At 38.4% G+C, this 24,238-nt stretch overlaps 1 protein-coding gene across 1 annotated transcript; it reads right to left on the minus strand.

Moving 5' to 3' along the window:
- Positions 1 to 534: 534 nt before the first annotated feature.
- On the minus strand, positions 535 to 23,399 carry LOC149845240 (glycerol-3-phosphate acyltransferase ATS12, chloroplastic-like). The gene is made up of 9 exons (XM_089987285.1): positions 22,851 to 23,399; positions 19,920 to 20,038; positions 7,805 to 7,972; positions 7,657 to 7,718; positions 7,477 to 7,587; positions 7,092 to 7,170; positions 4,716 to 4,835; positions 4,508 to 4,621; positions 535 to 3,624 (listed from the first exon to the last, which is right to left on the minus strand). The coding sequence occupies exons 1-9, from the start codon at positions 23,173 to 23,175 to the stop codon at positions 3,493 to 3,495; spliced, it is 1,230 nt and encodes a 409-aa protein (XP_089843411.1). The 5' UTR covers positions 23,176 to 23,399; the 3' UTR covers positions 535 to 3,492.
- Between the last annotated feature and the right edge of the window lie 839 nt (positions 23,400 to 24,238).

Here is a 24,238-nt window from a genome sequence, read left to right on the forward strand (position 1 = left end):
TGCCAGAGTCTCAGACTTTGTTTAGTCGGATTTAGTAAGCTAAAACCATATTCGATTATAATCGAATGCGGATATGGCTTTGATTTTTTTGCTACTGGATATCTGAATCTAATTATATGGTGAAAAAACTGGATTTAATATAAGCTTTATGCAATCAGAATTCAAATACGAACCCGAATCCATTTAGCCAAAAATTTGATTGTGCAAATCTCGTATTGATCACATCCAACCCGAAACCGAACCATTTACATCCCTGCCAATTTGTCACGGGGTCAGGTTTGGAAAGGATATTCGATCGAATCATTATGGTTTAATTAGAATTGGTAGGACTCTCAGAGAACTCATCTTTTTTGTTCGATGTTTAAATCTGGATTAAACCGAACGCTTGTAATTGTTTTCATATTAAAGAAACTTGTCTCCAGCTATTTTTATCGTATCAAGTAGAGAAATATTGATCTTGATTTGACTAGTTCATCTGAACACATTCAAATCCAATATTATATCGGATAAATTTTATCAGTCAAAAAGTTTTTTACAGTCCTGTCCACGTTAAACCAAATTTGAACTCTTCATCATCATCATCACCCCTTGTCCCAACTACATGGATTCAACTCTATGGGCCCTAGGGCAATTTACAACGCGAAGAAACCGCACCGGGCATGAAGATCTCGGCGGCTGGCTCAGCCTGCCATACCTACGATCGTCATGCCGACAGCATAAAACTTCAATTGAAATTATTAATTAGCAACAAACATAAGGAAAAGGCCCACAAGCACTAGATGTTCAAGGTAAAGGACATCGAGAGGGGGATACTTTGGGTGTGCATCCCTTGCCGCAAGGCCAATGTACCAACACCTTAATTAACACATGTTTATACTTTCTAGTAATAGCAGATCATATGAAATAACCAATGTTGTCAGTATTTGGCCAATGATTCAGGTGTATCGGCCAAAAAATAATTAAAAAAAAGTGTTAAAAGTATTAAAATAATATTAAAATTTAAATTTTAAGCTATTTTTATATTTATTAAAAAATAGCTCATTCAGGTCAGTATCATATCGATTTTTTGGCCATATGTATCGGCCAATACGCCCAACATTGGAGATAACACAAGTTCAACAGAAGCTCCCCATTAGTATAAAACTATAAGTAACCTTAGCCTCGTTTGGACATAGAATGGCAAGATATTTTGGAAGATTGGAACCAAAGCTAATATAGCCCTTAATTGTTATTGTTTAAAGATGAAAACATATGCAATAGATTCAGAATGAAGTACTTATCTCAATCATCCTGTCTTTGATGCATATGATCAACGCTGCACACATAACAGCAATCTTAATTAAGTAGGTTGTGCAGATCAATGGCTCACAAAGGATACTATGGTGTGTGAGATTATACACACTCTGAAATGAACATTTTTTGTTTGGGACTCAAAGATCTCCAATATTGGGGCTGAGAGGCTGCTGGTCCTTGACCGAGATCCTGATGCATGATAAAACAGTACCACATTCAGGAATCAGAAAAGAAACCAACTCCAGCCTGAATTTCTATTAACAATTGAACTGCAATGTGAAGCTAAAGATCTTCATTAGTTCAGAAAAAAAATTGATGTTACACTCGGGTTTCTTGTACAGAACAAACAACATTTACATGTCCAGGATTTCCCTTAAATGCCTTAAGCAGGCAATACACTAGAAATCTGAAAGAAGAAATATGATGAACAAGTTTCCATGTGAAAAAGTATTCAATGTACCACCAATTGATCTCTGAATATAACACATTGCAAAAAAAATTCATCACCATATGTGCCATTGGTCTTGAAAGGGATAACTCTGTACAAGTGAATAGCAAGATAAGTACGGATGCCTTGGTTCTCTCATATTTCTGATCATCGTACAATCCCACGTGTCCTGTTACATGAGACCTGAAGAAAACTGGCCAGCTTCTGCAAAGTACTACTGTTAGTTTTCTCCAAAATCTATAATCAAGAAGCTCTAGAGAGGAAAGAGAAAGTGAGGCTGCAACTAGTCACGTTTTTCATAATAGAAAAACCATGACCTCTTCCTTTTAATATATAAAACAAAACCTAATACATGGCTTTTACAAGTAACCTTAATATATGCTGGACATGTTACACAAAAGTAGTTTGGATCCGGATCCGGATCCAAACTTAATTACAAATACAAGTATAGTATATTTGTCCTGTCTAATAGTCTCCCTCAAGTTGTGCATGATTTTGGATCATGGACGACTTACTCTTTAGGAACTAAAAATGGCACTTTGTGAGTCCCTTAGTAAACAAATAAGCCACTTGGTCTTCTGTTCTAACATAATGAGGCTGAATCTCTTTTCCCTCAATCTTCTGCCTGATAAAATGTTGATCAATCTCAATGTGCTTGGTCTTGCTGTGATGAATAGGATTAAGAGATATTTGAATAGCACTTTGGTTGTCACAAAAGAGAAAGCAACTAGCAATCGGCTCCTTTAACTCTGTTAACAAATGTCTAGTCCATGTTACTTCTGCCGTAGCAGTAGTCATCGCCCTGTATTCGACTTCCGTACTAAATCTAGCCACTGTCTTCTGTTTTCTACTACTCCAGGAAATAAGATTGGCACCAATGAAAACACCATACCCTGAAACTGACTTTCGATCATCAGGATCTCCGGCTCAGTCTGCATATGAATAAACAATGATGTCATGAGCAGTATTTATGGATCTGCTTTTGGAGTACAAAAGTCCATCTCCAACAGTAATCTTCAAGTATCTTAGTATCCTTTTTACTGCATCCATGTGTCCCGTCCTTGGCTCATGCATGAATTGAGAAACTTGATTGACTAAATATGTGATATCGGGCCTGGTAAATGTAAGATACTGAAGCATCCCCACTAAACTTCGATATTTGGTGGGATGATGGTACAAGTCTCTGTCTTGCACACTTAATTTCTGGTTAAGCACACTAAGAGTAGCAAGAGGTTTGCAATCTTTCATTCCGCCCTTTTTCTAACAGATCCAGGGTGTATTTATGCTGGGTCAAAGTAAGCTTATTTCCTTGATTATCCACCTCTACTCCAAGAAAGTACCGAAGGATTCCAAGGTCCTTCATTTTGAATCTTTAGCTCAATAGATCTTTAGTCTCTTGAACATGGTTCTCTTAGAGACGCACCTGTATAAAAAACTTTCAGCCCTCGGATCAGACTTGCTCTGATACCATGTTAGTTTTCTCCAAAATCTATAATCAAGAAGCTGTAGAGAGGAAAGAGAAAGTGAGGCTGCAACTAGTCACGTTTTTCATAATAGAAAAACCATGACCTCTTCCTTTTAATATATAAAACAAAACCTAATACATGGCTTTTACAAGTAACCCTAATAAGTTAGGGGTATTTACAAGTATGTCCAATATATGATGGACATGTTACACAAAAGTAGTTTGGATCCGGATCCAAACTTAATTACAAATACAAGTATACTATATTTGTCCTGTCTAATAATTACTACCATGGTTGTGACAGAAGGACAGCCAAGTTCGACGCATCAAGTCCTTGGTCTTCATATATTGCAGACTTGAGAATATTATACTGGTTAGTAATTGAATCATGCAAAGCTTGTGAGAAAGCCATCCTTGCCTACAAGAGAGCATGCATGATTAGCTAATTGAAGAAAACACGCAGTATGAAATTTTTTTAGTATTCTTGTTGTCTGCAAAAAATGATGACCTTAAAGAAAAAAAGAGAGAGAGAGAGAGATGTAAATTTGTTTGCAACAAAATTTTCACCACAAAGATCATGCTGGCCCTCATGCATATGAACTAGCAATAGGACCAAACACTAGAAAGCCTGTAAATTGTGTTATATGAGATAGATTTTCTTCATGAAAACAAATGGTCTCTCATTCTGTCAGAATGAAAAGATAATTGTGTTTGTATTCATGTTAACCATAAAACAGTTTGAAGAGTAACCGAGTTGAATGTGGCCATCAAAAACGTGATTTACAACCCAGACATTAAGGATTCAAGGTTTCAAAAAGTATCTGAGATGAATGTCAGGATCAGGCACAAACAACACACACTCATCAATGAAGGAAAGATGAGAGAACTTCAAGCTCCTAGCCCACACGAATAGGCATAGCTGTCTTGAGCATCTAACAGTCAAATGATTTCTTTTCTTAGAAAAAGTCAAATAACATAAAGGCAGCCACTGTTTCTGAGATTTACCTAAGTAAAAGTATGATGACCATTCACATGAAGGTTATCTTCTACTATTTAAATGGACATACGAGTTGTTATTTCCAGTGTAGTATATTATTTTACTATAGAAAATATATTAGCACGAATGACGACTGCCAACAAAAGAAAACAAAGGACATCATCAAGCATAAAAAGACTTGACTCCATCATACAATAAATTATCCACTATGGACCCTCCCCTTGGATCTTTTCAATCTCAATATAGTAAATGTGTTTTAAGGGACAGTTATTCTATCTAATACTACTTATGTTTCATGACGAACCTCATCAACATTTCCATACATTGAAGCAAATTCTTTAAAGTTCGTTTCTGGAGCCAAAGATAGACCAACTCCATGAAACTCAATCAACCTTCGTTCACCAATTTCCCTTTCAACCTAAAAATGAATATCCATGAGCTTAGAGGGAGAAGATGAAAGGGAAGAACAAAATCTAGAAGAAAAAACCTTCAATGTGTGCAAGAGAACATGCCTGAGGTGGAGGTGGCATGACACCATGGCATAACAAGGCCAAAGGGTATATGTGACTTGGGACACCTGAATTCTCTGCAAGCCTCCTCATATTGTCCACTGAGGATACATCAAAGGGTGCCTGGCCACCTTGTATCAGTACTGATAACTAATAAAGAAATGTAACAAAAGAAATCCTTATAAAAAGATGTAGGATTATGCATTAAAGAAAAAATGAGAAACATGAAGCCTTTCTTACCTAACATACGGAATCTTAACTTTAACAAATAGAAGCGACATATTTCAAAAGCAAGCAGGCAACCTACTGCAAATCATGCAAGTTTCAAGGATAATTCTAAAGTGCTTCCAAGTATTGCAGACTGTATTAATCATTCCATCATATGGAATGACAACATATGCCTTTGCTAGTCAACTTGTCAAACTGCTAAGACACTTTGGAACACAAAAAGATTAGAATTTCTCAAGTCAACCTGGTTTGCTATCAAAACAAGCACAAGAATAACTTCAATCAATCATAGGATAGTCTTTCCTTGTCCACATATTTTTCTTGTATGGTGCATATCTCAGACTTCTTTACCAAGTCTTGTTCCACCTCATGCTTCCGGCTTCTCTCCTAACTCTCAGTGCTCTCTGCTAGCACCTAGAGTTTGCAAGGACTGTGGAAGCTGGTGTATAGATCTCTTTGTTTTCTTTTACTTTATTTCTTTATGCTTAGGCAATAGCAGTGTGAGATATTTTTAAAGTTTTACGACTTTTATGTAACTAAAAAGTCTCTGTAACTTTTGTATCAATGAACCCCAATGGAAAATTAGTACTCTTCTCCCAATTGAGTGTACTGTAGTATTGCAGCATACTTATTAAGGACTTTAATCATTCACATTTAAATGACCAATATTCCAATATTTCAATATTTTCAATCCTTCAACAATAGCACTAACCAAACAAATTGAAAAAATTAGAAAGGGTGAAAATGCATTCAGTTTCTCATAAAAGAATAGATCACATGCATGCACACTCATTGAGGGAAAAAATGAAGAAAAATAGTAGAAATATCAAGAAAATATAATCAACCCTTAATCAGGCCTTAGTAAATAACATGATAAAAGTTTTGATTGATAGCATATTCTGTTCAAAAAATAAAAACTAAATCGTTCAATGCATCTTAGAGGTAAAAAAAAAAAGGATAACTTGATTATTAAGGGCGTGTTTTTGGCACAACAGTTGAAAATTTCTAACCGGGCTCACACTTTTTTGTTTGGGTAAAGTGAGAAATAGAATAACAACATCCAACTCCCACACTTTTCCAAAAACAAAGACAACACTAGCCTTCCTAGGTGGTAATTGGAAAATCTCAGAAATTATGGGTCAACTAATAGCATGGCTTCCATGTTTTCTGCTTTCTATCCTTTCATCCATGGTTCACAAACAGTTGATCTAGAACAATCTTCAATTTTGAGAAAAGTAGAGTTTTCAAGCTTTAAGGTGAGATCCTTAATGCAAAAACTGTGAATTACACCCATCTTTTCCACATAAAAGGATATTTGTTTTAAACTACAGAATCCTTCATGACCTAAATAGGCCTAAATATTCAACAGATAGGCAAATTGCCTAATTTAACTCTGGTGATGTTGGCTTTTGTCAGCTCTCTGTGAAGAATTTTAACCAGTCTTTTTTCTTCTTTTTTAATGTATACAACTATACATGCTTAGAACAAATTACATATGATTGTAAACTAACCAAATTATGAGTTTCCTCAAGTTTGTAGTTAAAATCTGTTGAGTTCCCATCTTCTGATAACTCATATTTGCGTTATTGTTTTTGTAACTTTCGTGAAAGTTTATCTAGGAATCTTTCTATTAACTGCAAAGTCTCGCATTCCTTGTTGGGCCTCCCAGCTATAAAGTATTGGATATCAGGAAGATGAGTGATAGCTTAAAGAAGATAGTGGACTAAGAACAGCCAGAAAGATATCAAGGTGTGCTATGGTAGGCGAGGATCAAATCCTCATGTTGGCTATGAACAAGGGGAAGAAATAAAATCAAGGTCCCCACACTAGGAGGACTGTTGAAAAGGATATGTTGATCTGGCCCCATGTAGCTCCCATGGAATTGGATAGGAAAACAATATTTATCCATTTCTTTTACACTTGTGATCGCTCACCACTTTTTTCTTCTGTAACCTTTCTTTAGTTGATTGGTTACCAAAAAAGAAAGAAACAGAGAACCTGAAACTTGAAACACCAGACAACAGCCAATGTCATCAGACTACATGATGCAGACACTAAATAGCTAGTTTACGAACTAGTTTGCATGTCATAAAGAAAATTTCCATTTGGATTCTTAAGGAGGAAATTCAAAGACAAAAAAGAGAAACTTACTGGATACCATTCCCCTGTTAGAGGATTTTGGCGGTCCCTACCACCACTTGGTGCAATCCAGATTAGCTGTGATCCAGACCTGCATTCAATGTGAAAATTGCAAATTCAAAAAAACAAAAGACATAGAAATCATTAGTTTTTCTTCAGCATGGTGAATCATATTACATTAAGTAATGAAGATGAAATAAAGGAACATGATGACAAAAATCAAAAGAGCCTTGAATAAAAAATTGGACTACTGAGGGTCACATTATGAGATAGTGTGGCCTAATAAAATCAATAAACTGTGCCAGGATTCAACAAGGTTTACAGGTTATCCTAACATATGTGACCAACCACAGATAAAAGTGATTGTTAAAGAGAAAATGTTTGTACGGAAAGGTACCGTAAAAGCAAAGCCAACTCCTTCAAGCTCCGAGTATTTTCCCTCTTTTTCATGTCAGCAAGCTCAGGAATGTCATTCATATGCTTCTTTGAATATACACAGATGAGGTTCCTGAGATGTGAAAATTTGATCAAACACTGCATCCACAGTACTTGAAAATTAACTCCAATAAGCAAATACCTTCTCATGCTAAATGGTTTGCAGAGAGGATCAGTTATAACCCTGTCTCCAGCCACAAATGTCTGTGGTACCAAAAAAAGCATACATTTGGTCAACCCAAAGGCCTTCCATTCAGGTAAAAGCTATCAGATGCAGAAGCATGACGAACCATCTTCTCAGAAACATATGGATTAGATGTTTCCAGCAATAAGGAAATAATTGCAGGATCTGCTTCAGTTTGGTGGTTGGATATCAGCACAACATTATGCCCCTGCATTTGATCATAAATGAAAGCAAATAAGTTCAACCCAGAAGGAATCAAGGATTGCGTGCTACAAGCACATATTCAAGTGGGAACAGTTAATATGTACAAGAAATCTCAAAGAGAAAAGTCCGGAAGACCACCCAAATTCTCGTTTTCCACTCATATGAGAGTTTTTTAGGATTCATGTCTTCCTAGGCCTACCCCGACCTCTTTTAACTAATATATTTTCCCATTTCTCCATTCTTCTAACTGGAGCATCATTAGGCCTTCGCCGAATATGTCCAAACCACCGTAAACGATTCTCTCTCATCTTATTTTCAATGGGTGCAACGCCTACCTTATTACGTATCTCCTCGTTCCGAATCTTATCTTTTATTGTATTTTCACACATCCATCTAAGCATATACATCTCAGCTACACTCATTTTTTGAATATGATGTCTCTTGGCAGCCCAACATTCCGTACCATATAGTAAAGCGGGCCTAATAGTCGTCCTATAAAACTTTTCCTTCAACCGCAATGGCATTCTACGATCGCACAACACTTCAGTTGCACTTTTCCATTTCATCCACCCAACCTTTATCCTATGATTTACATCTCCATCAATTTCTCCATACTTTTGAATGATAGATCCCAAATATTTGAAACAATCATCCAAAGGTATTTCTTTCTCACCAAGCTTCACTACACTCACATCACTACTTCGTTGCTTACTAAACCGACATTCCATATATTCTGTCTTACTCTTACTCAACTTAAAACCTCTTGCTTTCAATGTCTGTCTCCATAATTCTAACTTAGCATTAACCTCAGTTCTAGACTCATCAATCAAAACAATATCATCAGCAAACAACATGCTTAAAGCAGATCCTTGATGTAACCCAACCGTTATAGGAAAATTGGTTGTCACCCCTCCACAAGTGCGGACATTGGTTACTACTCCTTCATACATATCTTTAATTATACTAATGTACTTGAGAGAAACACCTTTCTTCATCATTGTCCACCAGAGAACGTCCCTAGGTACTCTATCGTATGCCTTCTCCAAATCAATAAAAACCATATGCAAATCTTTGTTCCTCTCTCTATTTCTCTTAATAAGTTGTCTAAGAAGATGTGTAGCTTCCATAGTTGATCTTCCGGGCATAAAACCAAATTGATTCTCCGATATCATGACAACCTTCCTCAACCTAGACTCAATCACCCTCTCCCAAAGTTTCATAGTATGACTCATGAGTTTTATACCACGATAGTTTGTGCAATCTTGTATATCACCCTTATTCTTATATAGAGGCACCAAAGTACTCTTCCTCCACTCATTAAGCATCTTATTTGTCTGCCAAATCTTGTTAAAAAGATTTGTCAACCATTCTAAACCGTTCTCTCCCAAGCATTTTCAAGCCTCGTTAGGTATATCATCTGGGCCAACTGCCCTTCTTGATTTCATTTTCTTCAAAGCCTTTGCAATTTCTTTCTTTTGAATCTTGCGCATGAAGTCACGATTCATCTCATGAAAAGGAATGGAGAAGTCTCCAAGATCCTGAGCATGACTTCCATTAAATAGCTTATCAAAATAATCTTTCCATCTCTCTTTAATCTCCTCATCTTTGACTAAAACCCTTTGTGTTTCATCTTTGATATATCTAACCATACCTAGATCCCTCGATTTCCTATTTCTCATCTTTGCAAGCCTATAAATATCCTTCTCGCCCTCTTTGGTATCTAACTTGTCATAAACCTCCTTATATACCTTATCCCTCGTGTTTCGAACTACTTTTTTTAGCTTCCTTCTTTGCTATCATGAAATCTTATTTGTGTTCTTTATGCTCATTTATTTCATTAGAGGGATTTGTACGCAGAATTCTTTGGATTTCTGACCCCCCTCTATTTACGTTTTTTTCTCAGCCGCAGGTAATCAGTGAAACGACTGGCTTCTGGGGGAAGTTACGTGTCTCACACACTTGCTAGACAGATCATAGATGGATAACGTGGCTCAATATTCCTTTATTTCCTTTTCTTTTCATTTAGTTGCTATTGCATTCTGAATTTCATTTATGCAATTGTCTCGAGACTTATCAATTATGGTTTCTATAAATGTTTGGTTTGGTACGGATGATAATTGTAAGCTCTATTGTGGTTGGTTGTTTTATCCAATTGAGAGTGAAACTGTAAAGGCCCCAGGTTTCTGGGAATACTTCCGCACTGGTTTAAAAAAAAAATCTGCATTTCCAAAGGGTATGAGTTGGGGTCGTTACATATACTCTCTTGTCATCAGTAATACCAGACCTGAAAACAATGTCAAAAGCGAATTTAGTTTTAGACAATAAATATCTTCTAGGAGAATAGACAACTTCAATGCCTAAAAAATATCTCAATAAGCCTAAATCAGTCATTTCAGAGTGAGATTTAAGAAATGTTTTGATCATTTCAACTCCGTGTTTATCGCTTCCGGTGATGATCATATCATCCACATAGAGAAGAAGCACAATAATTTCTGCATCAGAATTCTTAATAAACAAAGTAGTGTCAGTTAAGCAAAATTGAAAACCAATATCAATCATAACCCGACTAAACCTATCATACCAAGCTTTTGGTGCTTGTTTAAGTCCATAAAAAGCTTTATCCAAGCGAAAGACTTTACCCTTAGGAATACTGAGATCTGGAGGGGGTTCCATGTATACTTCTTCAACTAGCTTTCCATTTAGAAATGCATTTTTGACATCCATTTGGAAGATGGACCATTTGTTGATGGAGGCTAAGGCAATTAAGGTTTTGACTGTTGTCATACAAGCTACAAGGGCAAAGGTTTCTTCATAATCAATGCATATTCTTGGGCATACCCTTTGGCTACTAATCAGGCTTTATATCTTTCAAGGGTGCCATCACTCTTGGTTTTAATTTTATAAACCCATCGACATCCTATAGTTTTCTTGCCTGGAAAAAGATCTTGAATAGTCCATGTAGAAGCCTTTTCGAGTGCATCTAATTCAGCTTTCATAGCTTCTATCCATTTGACATCATTTTTTACTTGAAGATATGTAGATGGTTCTTCGTATGAGTGAATTAATGCAATGACAGCCCTATACGTAGGTGAGAAGGACTCGTATGACACAAACTTTCCTGGAAGCCTCGAGACTCGGGATGACCGTCTAGTTAGAATGTCAGAATATCTTTCAAGTGCACATGAAAGATTAGGCTCTCGTCGCCTGGAATACTGTATACTAGTGTCTCTATGAACTTCTTCATTGTCAACATTATGATCAAGATCAATAATTCCTTGATCATTATCAAAGTTATAGTCAAGATCATATTCATCAGATTTTGATGTCAGATCTAACAAAAAAGAGTACTCAATGATTTCTTTTGGTTTTTCAAAATAAAAAAAGCTCTCCTTTTCGAGAAAGGAAACATTTCTAGACACATAATATCTATTATTTTTGAGGTCAAAACACCTATAACTTTTTTTATTTTCAGTATATCCTAAAAAGGCACAAGGAATTGCACGAGAAGAAAGTTTATCATTTTTGTCGGTAAAAATGAAACACTTGCATCCAAATATTGTCATTCTAGAGTAATCTGAAGAAACATTCATAAGTTTTTCAATGGGAGTTATATTTTGCAAAGAAGATGATGACATCCTATTAATCAGGTAGGTGACAGTTAAGGCAACTTCTGCTCAAAAATCTTTTGGGACTTGATTTGCTATTAATAAAGTCCTAGTGGTTTCCATAATATGGCGATGTTTGCGTTCTGCCGGCCCATTTTGTTGAGGTGTGTATGGACAAGACCTTTGATGTGTGATGCCATGCAAATTAAGCTAATTTTTAAAATCTGTGGATAAAAATTCTCCCCCTGAATCTGTGTGAAAAATAGTAATATCATTTTAAAACTTGTTTTTAACCATATTATGAAATGTTTGAAAGTATGAAAATACTTCAGACTTATGTTTAAAAAAGTAAATTCACGTATGTCGAAAAAAATCATCGACAAAAATAACATAATAAGCAAGTCCTGCTTTAGAAATTACTGGTGCAAGACCCCAAACATCCGAGTGTACTTGTAACGCCCCAAAATCGTGGACTTGAAACCTTTTATGAAAAAGGTTGAAAGCTTTGAAATCAATTATTTATCAGAGTTTAAAACAAAAGTTCAGCAGAAGATCAGGTTCAAAAACAACAAGTCCCTAGACCTTGAGCACATTACAACCAAAAGCAGATTCCCCCTTACAAACCGATTTACAGTTCAAATATATATTTTATTGAAATTAAAAGAAGAACCACATTTTGGTAATACAGTTTTAGAAATGCAGAGTTATAATCAAAAGAGATGCTTTCAAAGAAACCTTATACCACATCCGTCAAAAGAGTTCCCATGAGCGCAACGTCGGGAAAGAGCATTGTCTTGAGTGCATCGCGTCATCGTGCCATCGCAAGCTGTCTCAACCTGTTCACCACCTGCCCATGAAAATGGGTCAGTCTCACAAGAGACTAGTAGGGGTGCAAAGGGCAAGAAAGAACAAAGGCTACAATAATCAAGATGAACGCTAGTTCAAGCAGGAACAAGCAAGACTAGCAGATCTAACCAAAAGTATTGTGGAGTAAGCAAAGCTCTAGTAAGGCAAACAACTACGTACAAGAGCAAGGAGGATTAAAGTGCTAAACAAACAACTATAGCAATCCCACAGATATAATAGGTGAAGAGTAACTAACTCTATCCATCAGTCAAGCAAAGCAATTTCATAAGACAGGTATTCATGACAATACTCGTAATACATACAAGTACCATTATATGACTCAATCCATCGACAAGTGATTACATTAATCGTGAGGCACAAACTATTGTATCACAAGCAATACATAAGCCACACAGGATAAGCAATCAACTAGTATGAGAAGCTAGTTATTACTAAGCAAGGAACTGCATAAGCAGTTCAACCAACAAGGGTAACGCCTCGCCAGGCGTACCTAGCTCAAAGAGTAGCATACCGAACTACCGAGCTAACAAGCAAACAAGCAACGCACGTCACAACATGCATATCTCATGATCATGTGTATAAGTTATATCTTGTCTCATTACTGAGCAGGTCGTTGTGGGTACGCACAAGGCAAAACGTAAAAACAACCGAGATCGATTCGGGGGTCCATTATGCTATGTATTTTATTATACCCCGAATGACTGACTGAGTCCGCTTCCTAAGGGGACGGTCTGTGACCAAGAGAGTAAATCCCCAAAGGCAAACAAAGGCCTAATGGATGCGCATCCGTATTTCTGCAGAAGTGGCCCAAAGGATTTCCCCTAACCTCCGATGACTGGGGAAGGTCGGATCTTTGCCCGAGATTACCATACATGACTGTTCATCGGAGTTTTGTACCATCCATCCTCTCTCTTGATGAACCGTCCCGAATGAGCACGATAGAGGGTTTTTTAACCGCCGTCCCATTCTCATGCTCTGGTCTTTCAACCCAATCGAGCATCTTGCCTGTGAAGGCGCATGATTATTATTTAAGTGAGTTATACGCGCCATTGCGCGTTCGAGGCAAGCACACAATTCACATCCTACTCACCGCAGTACGCATCATACCTATTCGAAAGTATAATCACGATGAAAGGGGTCAATCCCCAGTGAGGGTAGGATCATCACTCTTGTGATCTCAAACACATGCCATTGCATGTTCGAGGCAGACATAGACCTCTCATCCTACTCATCGTAGTACGCAACGTACCTGTTCAAAAGTACAACCACGATGAGAGGGGTACGGATCTCTCGCAGGAAATCCCAATGCTTCTACTTTATAGAAGCCCACAGTGAACTCATTCCAGTTCCAACTGATCGTGCTCGGATCCTTTAGACAATCGCGAGCAACCCGCCTATTAGGCGAAAGCAACATAACAGGATTAGCTTAATGTGTCAATACACGCTTAGAGGTTACTATAGACCTCTCGTTCTGCTCTCGTAGCCCAAACATATCGTACGTGACTAAGGGTACAACTACAAGAGGAGGAACATGGATCCTTCGTAGTAGATCCAACAATACCTTCACGAAGAAAGGCGCTGCAAACATGGTTGAACCAGAAAGTCTAGAAACTAGGTCTCGCATCAGAGGTGAGGTAACGCCGATCTAGTGATGGCGTAAGTACCTCGCTAGGATCCCCGCCCCTACTCGTGCACAGGCTTCTAAACCAGGCTATCTGAGTCATATCGAATAGGTGAACTAAAGTTGTAACACACCTATCCCGGATGCATCAATTTGGAAGATCTGACCGCTATCACTTTACAAGCTATACATTCCTGAAAATAGGATTGCACCTAAGACCATCGTCTTTGGAGAACCGAAGTGCATAAGTGTGTGTCGAGACCTTTAAGACAAGTGAAACGATATACACTATACACTCGAACCTGCACTCAGGGAGTTCAAGCTGACAAGAGGCAAACTCGTGCACATACTAATACCAAGGCACAACGAGGGACAAGACTTGGTGGGCGAAGCCGCACCGCGAGGGTAGAACGCTAAAGCTCCACACGAGGTATGAGATCATACCTCGATCATCGTAACGCACAAGCAGGCAACTACGCAAGCAACTCGTGAGGTATGAGATCCTATACGGACTACGTCGGTGTAAAGGACGACTCACGAGGCATGGGGTTGCACCTCGATAGATCGATAAGCGTAAACAAGTAAAGAAGCATACGACAAGAATAGAATACATGGATGAGCAAGGCATATGCACAAAGTGCGGCAACAAGGTAAAGACGAACGCATACAAAAGATAAGGGCAAGAGCAAGCACGACAACACAGGAAGGTAAAGCACGAAAAGTAAAGCAGAAGCAAGGCCATGGCGCATAAAGCGCAGGGCAACAAGTAAACACAGGAAGTAAAGTGCAAGAACGTAAAGGAGGACCAGGCATCCTGGAGAGCAAGGCAAACATAAGCAAGTAAATGCCAGGGCGCAAAGCGCGGGGCAGCAGGAAGGTAAAGTGCGAGAAAGTAAAGAGGACAAGGATCGCGAAATCGCGTCCTTGAGTTAAAAGACATGGAATGTAAATACAGGAATGGAAAGCCTAGGCACATATAGCGCGACGGCGACAGAAAGGAAAGTGCAGGAAAGTAAAGAGGACAAGGATCGCGAAACCGCGTCCTTGAAGGTAAAGACATACGTATATACATTATACGTATACATATATCGTCCTCTTTTAGTTTTCTTTCTTGTTTTAGCATTTATCAGTTTATTGTCCTTTCACGCAAAAATCCCCTACCTTAAGGGGCTGCGGGTCCTCGTACGCATGCAGCGTAGGCAAGCAAGAGCTCGAGCCACAGAGGGCGAGCTGGATCCGCCGTTCAACCTGGAGAGCTTAGAACGTTAGCATAAGCCGACATATAAACAAGCAACAAGGCAGCAAGGCCTCCCTGCCTGCAGGAGGCAGATGCAGAAACTCTGCACCCTGCAGACAGGGGTGCCAGAGGCAGGGGCCTCAGCCCTGCTTGGCAACAACAGCAGAAGCAGGAGCTCCCTGTCTGCCAGGCACAAAGAAAGGCAGGGGAGGGAGCAGAAGCTCCCTGCCACACCTGCCACAACAAGGCAGGGTGGGGGGACACCCCCTGTCAGAACACGAGACAGGGGCGCCGCCCCCCGCCGGCAGCAAGAACAAGGCAGAGGTGCAGGGGACAAGCCCCTGCTTGAAAACAAGAAAGCAGGGGGGCTTCGCCCCCTGCTGGCACAACGCAGGAGGCAGGGGGGCCTCGCCCCCTGCCGGCACAATGCAAGAGGCAGGGGGATAGAACCCCCTGCCAAGGAACAACAAAGAGTGCAGGGGGGCTCCGCCCCCTGCAGAGGAAAATAACTGAAGGCAGGGGGGCTAACCCCCTGCCGGCAAGCAACACAAAGGCAGGGGGGGCCTCCCCCTACCGAGAACCAACAAGGGAGCAGGGGGGCTCGCGTCGTCGGGAGGCCCGCCGGACCGAGAGAGGAGGCAGCCGGACGGAGCCGCTCGTCGGCGTCTCCGATCGCCGGCGACAGCTCGAGGGAGGCGGAGCAAAGGAGTGAGAAGGGGCGAGGGTTTTGCCCCTCGCCCGAGACGCCTGTGACTTAAAAGTCACAGGCTTCTCGATCATTCGAGAAGCCGGGTCCGAGTTCGGGCTCGGGTCCGGGTCCAGCTCGGATCCAGGTCCGAATCGACGGACCAACCTTGACACGTGTCTGACACGTGCAGAGCACGTGTCCGACACGTGTCCGACACCGATTTTTTTTTTCACGGGTCTTTACAGTACTAATTCAAGTGGTCTTGAAGAGATAAAAGTTTTGTTCTGAAATGGTAATCTTTTCATTTTACCAAGAATACAATCTTTACAATCAAATGATTCAAAGTTACAAAATTTCCTTAGATTTGGAAAATGTTGGATTTTGGCTATATGTGGATGACCAAGTCTTTTATGCCACAGTTCCAACTCAATTTTCTGAATGTTATAGCAAAAGGCATTCTTCGGCATTTCCAAAAAATCCATGTACCTCCTTCTCTATGGCCTTCCCCAATCAGCTTTCCTGACTGGCGATCCTGAACCCAACAACCATGAGAAGAAAAGGAAATATTACAACCATAATCAGATATTTGAGATACAGATAAAAGATTTAAATTTAATTTGGGAATATGTCTAACTTCTGGGATAGAAAATTTCTTAGTTTTATGATTTTTTTTTCAAAATTTCCTATTCCTTCTATTTCAAGAGAAGTTCCATCAGCTGTAAAAACTTTTGACACGCTTGTTTTATTTTTAACACATTCGGATAAACTTTGATTATTTGGGGTCATATAAAAAGAAGCACCAGAGTCAAGGAGCCAAAGTTACCTGCATGGTAAAAAGATGAGGCAGCTGCGCCAGTTGAAGCTTCAGACAAAGAGGAGGCTCCTTTGATGAGAGGTTGGAGAATCTCCATTAGTTGAGCCATGGAAACTAATGCATCCTGATCTTTGGGCTCCGATTCAGCAATCGCAACTCTTTTCTCTCTCAGCTCCTTAAGCTTGGGACATTGAGGCCTATAATGTCCAGGTTCATGACAATGATGGCAAATAACCTTTTTCTTGTCATAGTCACCACTTTGTCGGTTAAAATGAGGAGGTCTATAAGATCATACATGATTCCTCGATCTAGATACAGCTAGAACGGAATCATCTTCAGTCTTTGGAGTATTCTTCTTGATTCTGTTTTCTTCCATAGTTAATTCCTCTATAGTATCGACAATAGAGGAAACTTTTCCCCGATGAAGAAGGGCCGACTTAGTCGACTCAAATTCTTGTCTTAGACCATTTACGAATTGATAAAAGTGCTCCATGTCAAGTTGCTTTTGCCGGAGCTCAATGTTCTCGGGACAATGCCATTTTGGCTCTTCACCCCAAAGTTCTGATAGTTCATTATAGTATTCACGTATAGTTTTATCACCTTGAGTCATAGATCTCACTCTTTCTTGAAGATTGCACCCATGTGCAATATCTTTTAGGGAATACATATTCTTGAGATATTCCCATGCTTTATCGGCATGCTCAAACTTGGCGAGACTAAAGCATTTCTTTATGTCAACACTGCTAATTAGCCATGACATAATTTTAGCATGCGCTATTCGCTATTCCTTCCAACTTTTTTCAAAGTTGGCTAAGGCTTTGTTTTTCTCCTCTTCGGTTAAGAGAACTTCTTTATCACCTTCTATTTTGGTGAGGATAAGTTTAGGTTCTGAATCGGAACCATCTACTATGCCCCATAATCCTTTTCCCCATATGTGGTGTTTCATTATTGAAGCCTACATTACCTAATTTGTGTTGTTTAGCTTCATGGGTATGATGGTGATTTTAGCTTGATCATCCATCTTTTACAAAGGTGATAAAAGAAGAAAAGAAGAAAGAAAAGAAATAAAGGGGAAGAGAGATTAAAAGAAAGCAAACACAAGATTTTGATGCAACGAGCCTTCCTCTTTTCTCCTTCCTTCAAAAAGGGGCTTCAAATAACCCAACCAAGGTGATAAAATACCTTTGTAAGCTTGGCATGGAAAACGAGGCAAAATATTCTCACGACGTAGGATGAACCTTACTCTGATACCATGAAATGAAATGAGGATCTTCCAAACACGAACATAGATCTGCACGAGGTGTCTAAAAAGACATTAAAGCATAACCCTTAAAAAAGGGTATAATGGGAAACAAAAGAAATAAAATATTCTTTTATTGATATGAAAAACATCAAATGCTTAAGAAGCATTGGAACTATTTTACAAGAGGGGCTGCACCCCTATATATATAAGTTTGAAAAAGGGAAGAAGAGGAGAGCTCTTAAGGAGCTCTCCTTGTAGCCGTTGGAATGGTCCAACAGTTAGAAATGTAACTGTTGGACCATTCCAATGGTTACCTTTCTAGTTAAGTTCCAAGTGGAACTTAATTAGATAAGGTTAGTCTAGTTCTATTAGAACTAGACACTAAAAAATACAAAAATAAATCCAAAAAAATACAAAAATAAATCAAAAATAAAAATATATATATATATAATAATAATAATAATAATAATAATATAAATATTATTATTATATATATGTTTTACATTTTAACAGGGCCAACTCATAGACGTTGAAAAAAGTAAAAATAAAAATACAAGCATATTCGTAAAATGAATATGTGCAAGAATTGAGAAATGACTAAACTACCCCTATGACTAATAATAAAGAAATATATATTATATATATATAATTAGGTAGATACATATACATATACATATACATATATATCATATATGTATATGTATCACCTTTTATATATAAAAAATATATACGAGATTACAATAATTGATACATAATAATTTAACAGGAATAACTTAGGTTTCAAATCAGTCCCATGCACTAATGCCCACAACATCTTTCCCCATATAAGATGCTTCATAGTTGAAGCCCATGTAACATAGTTTGAATCGTTGAGCTTACTGGATTTAATGGTGACATTATCATTGTCATCCATTTTACAAGGTTTGAGAAGAGAAGAAAGAAGAAGACTAGAGAAAAAGAAGAGGAGAGATGAAAGTGAGGATAATGGGTACTCCACCACGGATAATGAGTACGAGTGCTCCTCCAAGCTTCTAAGCTTTTACACGATCACGATTTCACATACACTTGAAAATAACTTCACTTTTTCCAAACTTTGAATGACACGTTTCCCGATGTACCGAAAAAGAACTCAGCTTGATCGCCAAGCTCTGATACCATATCAGAAAATAAGTTCTTGGATCATCACCAATCGAAACTTCAAATAGCTCCAACCAAAATGCCGAGAAAGATCATTCACAAGAACCACAAAGGTTCATACAAAATACCCGAAAAAAGGTATACAATAATAAGAAAGAGAAAATATATTATTGAATGGGAAATACCCTTGAGAAAAACATACAATGAAAAGGGGCAAAGCCCCATATTTATACCCATAATGGGAGGCTTAGATGAGGGAGTCATTGGGCTCCCTCTTTGCCTTTTTGACTTTAGTCAAAAAGTTGACTAGTCAAAAGGCTAAAAAAGTAAAAAAGATAAAAATCCTATTCTAACTAAACTAAAGAAAAAGTAATTCCTAGTTAGCCTAGGTTATTACATATTATTTAACAAGGGGAAGCTTGATCGTGTTGTAGTTGTCTAAATCAATGGTGCATTCTTCATTCCAAGTTAAGTTTGAAGGTGCCTTCATATTCTTTACAAAGTTCAATTAATTAATGTCATTTTTCTTTTGCAATTTATTCCTTTATAAAGCACTTCCACTAACTATAATAGCTCTGTCTTTTTGAGTGTTCAAACCTGAGCAATACATGTTGCGACTGGGATTTGCAAATGAAAGCCATACATTAAGACATAATTCTCCTTTTCATAATGAAATTTTTTCCTTTTTATGCCGCAACAGAAAAGGTTTTCCCAAGAAAAAGTATGCTAATAGCAGAAGACTACCATGCTTCTATGTGGCAGCTCAATTCAATCTAACGTGAAGGAATACCATAGATGAAGCTTATGAAAAAGACTTCTTAAGTACAGCATTCCGATAATTCAGGTACAACTCTTCCATCAAAGCAGCAACATTTGGAGACAGCTTTCCACATTCCAGTTCCTTTCTAATCACTAGGAGAAGCTCTGTGGCTCAATTAAAAGAAGATTAATCAAGTTCTGCACAAATTTATGATAGCAAAAATTGATTGAGGAACTTCAGTAACCATCCGAAGATTCCATATCACACACAAAAGATAAACTACCAAGGCTGACACTTTGCACAGTAGTTACTAATAGAATATATAGATTTGACAATCAGACCAAGAGTTAACGGCTTTAGTAAATATGCACATGAGCTAGACAACGGCCATAATAGGCCAAGTTCTATTGCATGAAGAAAATTTCTAAGTGGTAATTTCTTTTTCAATAGAAGTTTTTTTTTTTGTTAATGAAATTTCTTGCCAGTATCTTCGAATTTGGTATAGGCCAGGATTCATAAAATCCACCTAGAAACTTTGTACACTGACAAAATTGCAAAAACTCACATAGTTTTACAAAGATTGATTTCCGTACTTTAAGAAGGAAAATTTCACAATATGTTTCCAGTAAAAAACAAAGACAAGAAAAAGAAAAATCAAGCACCATGAGAATTTCCTTGACTTTTTTCATGCATTCAAGGGTGTGGTATATATATCTATATATACATATATATAATTGATGAACATCAGATACCCATCCGAAGTTATGCAACACGGGTTCTTCTGCATCCCCAAAGCACCTGTGTCGACACAGCACCCTGCACAGCTGTGTGCGGTCAACCCACACCCAATGATTTCAATCCAATTTTAGACTTGGTCAACTCTGACCAAGTCCAAGATTGTCCAACTATAAGAAAAGTTAAAAACTTAAAAGGAATTATATTGTATAATTATAAATGCATTCTATGGAATACATGTGTATATATATATAATTATATAATATACATGTTTGTGTACATGCACCCCCACACCCAAGTTTTAACGTGACATAGATCTAACAATATCAGAATTTTCACTACTACAAGCATACGCTTCATTTCTGCTTCACAATTTCATCGTGATGTATGATGACAGGAAAACTCTTGGTGAATCCCTACTTTACAAAGTGACAGTTCAACTCAAAATATGCATATCCACTTTGTACCACTCTGGTTTACATTATCTATTATCTATGATTGAAATAGACAAACAATTTAAATTGCACCTTTGTTTGAAGAAAATAATGCTTTCCAACTTGAGGAAACTTAACCATGGTGATTATGATTTATGACTCTTAAAATCCACATAAAGTCTGTCTCACACCATGTTTCTTAAAGACTATGTAAATGACTCCAAGATGGACTGACAGATGATGCCAAAGCACATATTGTTCGCTCTTGGAAGGTCAGAAGGGATGAGAACTCCATTATGCATGGTTTTTAAGGTCATGAACATTATGCACGTTAACCTTGCACTCCCAATAAAATAAATATTTCCACTTTGCACTCATGAGTGTTTATTGCAAATAAAAAATTCAAATAATCTATTTATTGTCCATCAAGTTTCTTCCAACTTTTTTCTTATAACATGTCTAGAATAAAAAAGAATGTCCCAATGGTGTTCCCTATATGGGATAATGCAATGGTGAGCTCCTCGTCTGGATATGACATTTCTTTGCAAGTTACAAAAGATATAGAAGAGATCATACCAGCACCTTGCTTAGAATACCTGCATGTATAACCCTAGAGGCAACTAAGGTAATAATGGTGGTGATACTGTGTGTGCATCTGCATCTGTGAAATGAATGATGAATAAAATAAGGTCCCAGTGAATGAAAAGTGGAAGGCCGCGTACTTCTATTTTCCACGTGTCAAGGGATACAAGAGATCAGAGTAACATTCCATGATCCAAATTACTCACTTCGAACTCCCAGAATTTTGATCATTTTTCAGAATTATTGGCTTCAAGAAGAGAATAATTCATCACTGAAAGATGCAATTCAACCAAGCCTGTCTGGTATGCAAAAGGCATGAGAAAACACCTCCATGAAGGCAAGTTATAAGAAAACGCTTTTGTCACACTACCATCGGTACCTTCAAGCTATGTCACATGGCTACAACATTTTTATGAAGATTCCAATATGACTAGTACATAAGGGGTGTGTGGAACGAGAGTCAAAATCGAGTATCTGAACCAGACCGAGATTACAAGATCACTCCCTGTAGAGAAACCAACTTGAATACACTCAGCAATTTCACTCCTCGCCAATCCAGAACACCCCGAAGCCAAAGTTAAAAATAAAACAACCATAAGGACCAAGCAACTTTCCTCCAAAAAGGCCACTGATGTCGGAACCCATGAGGATGATTCAATCCCAAACTCACATCAAACGTGATAATAAAAACCCAAAAGACCAGTAAACGAAAGACAAAGAGGTTGTTTTCTATTCCCTTCTGATTGAATTATGCTAGAAACTAGCGCAATCAGCAAATTAGTGCTAAATTCGCCAAGATAGATCTTGCTCTACAATCATGCATCTTCATACATGAAGTAGCATTATCAATTGATAGTTTTTGTTGTACGATCTTGATCTTTCTGTCTTCATACTCGAACTATCGTTATCAACTCTATCATTCTTAATGATCGTAGCATAATCCAAGAACTACATAGCATCTTAATTTCAATAGCCTTTCGAAACAAACACGCAAACATTCTAACTATTGTAAAGCAAGAAAGCAATCATTTGCCCAAAAACTCGGGGTGATTGTTATTATTGTCACCGATTCCCTACATTCTTGAACGCACTGTCGTCGCATCAAGAAAACAATGAACATAAAGGAAACAGGAAAAAGAAAAAATAATCCCGCAATGCTGGCGATTTCGCCATGAGACTTCGATAAAATCAAAAGAAAACAAAAAAAATCATCAAGATTCCCAACCTTTTTCGCTCTGAGCATCAAGAAACATCCGTGAGCGCTTCGCAGACTTCGCTATCTTGCTGCAAGATCCCGCCTCTGGCGCCTCATCCCCGCCTTGCTTCAATAAGCTCTTCACAGGAACACGCTCGACGGACTCCTTGTCCTGCACAATCTCCGCCATCCCGACGACCTTCAAGGCACAGACGATAGGCCGGACGCTCCGCCAAACCGACAGAGAGCCGCGGGCGGATACGGGCCGCCCCGACAGAAGGAAGACGGTGGAGGAGCAGCAGCCGGAGACGGGCCTAGACGCGGGAGCGGCGACAGCAGCGGAGAGGATCAACATAGTAAGTGCCCGTCAACTCTTCGGGAACGTTCGACGAGGCCGATCGGGAGCACAGAGGACAAGAAATCGAGCTCGGAAAGCCTAAATCTAATCCCAGAAATGCGTTGCTCCAGGAGCATAGATGGAACGGAAAGGGAAGCTTCAGAAGAAGAGCTCGTTCTGCAAAACGAAAGTATCGGAAGAAAGGAAACGGAGGAGATTGTGGTTTCGTTCAGAGAGCGTCTTCTCTTTAATGAGGACTGAGGAGAGTGAGGAGAGCGTTCTGTTGATGATTCCTGCGCCCTCTCTTCTCGGATTAGTGTCCGACGTGGCTTAGAATATGCTGACACGTGGCGATGGATGAGTGGTAGAACTGGGGGATGTTTTTCAAAAAATATCGGGCTTTTTCTCAGAAATATATGAAAATAGAAATAACATTAAAATAATACAAAAACGTTTTTTATCGTGATAAAATACGTGGTGCTTTTTAATTACGTGATGCTATCGGCTTCTGATAAACATTGTGCAAATATCATGATATTTTCGACATAGTTCGCGAGATTGAGATCTAGGGTGCCCCTGAAGCGTGTCGGGTCATGAATCCGTGTCCCCTTCTGATGTGACCAAGAATGTTAAAAATCTGGATATCAGGTCTTTCTTCAGTAAAATTCTTTTGTTTTATGAAAAGTATCAAACCAGTATTGATATAGTTCGCGAGATTGAGATCTAGGATGCCCCTGGAACGTGTCGGGTCATGAATCCGTGTCCCTTTCTGATGTGACCAAGGATGTAAAAAATCTGGATATCAGGTCTTTTTTCAGTAAAATCCTTTTGTTTTTTGAAAAGTATCAAACAAATATTTCTTGCATCATTCAACAGAATAAATTCTAAAGCAACACCCAACATTAGCTTACTTTTTTGGGAATGCCCACTTGTTTTATTATATAATTAAAGGTATTTACTTTTCAAAAAATAATCATATTGTCCTTCCAAAAAATGGTTTGCTTCTCGAAATACCTAGCAATTTGACAAAATCTTTTTGCTTATCCAAAATTTTGATTCTCAACTTTTTTAGAACACTTTT

This window comes from Nuphar pumila, chromosome 2, assembly GCF_984573655.1.
Source record: "Nuphar pumila chromosome 2, dmNupPumi1.hap1.1, whole genome shotgun sequence".
Taxonomy (NCBI): Eukaryota; Viridiplantae; Streptophyta; class Magnoliopsida; order Nymphaeales; family Nymphaeaceae; genus Nuphar; species Nuphar pumila.

What these genes read in the sequence shown, in the direction of transcription:
- LOC149845240 (XM_089987285.1), bottom strand. Translation starts at nt 23,175, where the DNA reads ATGTTGATCCTCTCCGCTGCTGTCGCCGCTCCCGCGTCTAGGCCCGTC. An exon ending in TGATGCTCAGAGCGAAAAAG is followed by an intron (nt 20,039 to 22,850) that starts GTTGGGAATCTT and finishes ATTGAGCCACAG; the next exon opens with AGCTTCTCCTAGTGATTAGA. An exon ending in AAACCATTTAGCATGAGAAG is followed by an intron (nt 7,588 to 7,656) that starts GTATTTGCTTAT and finishes TTCACATCTCAG; the next exon opens with GAACCTCATCTGTGTATATT.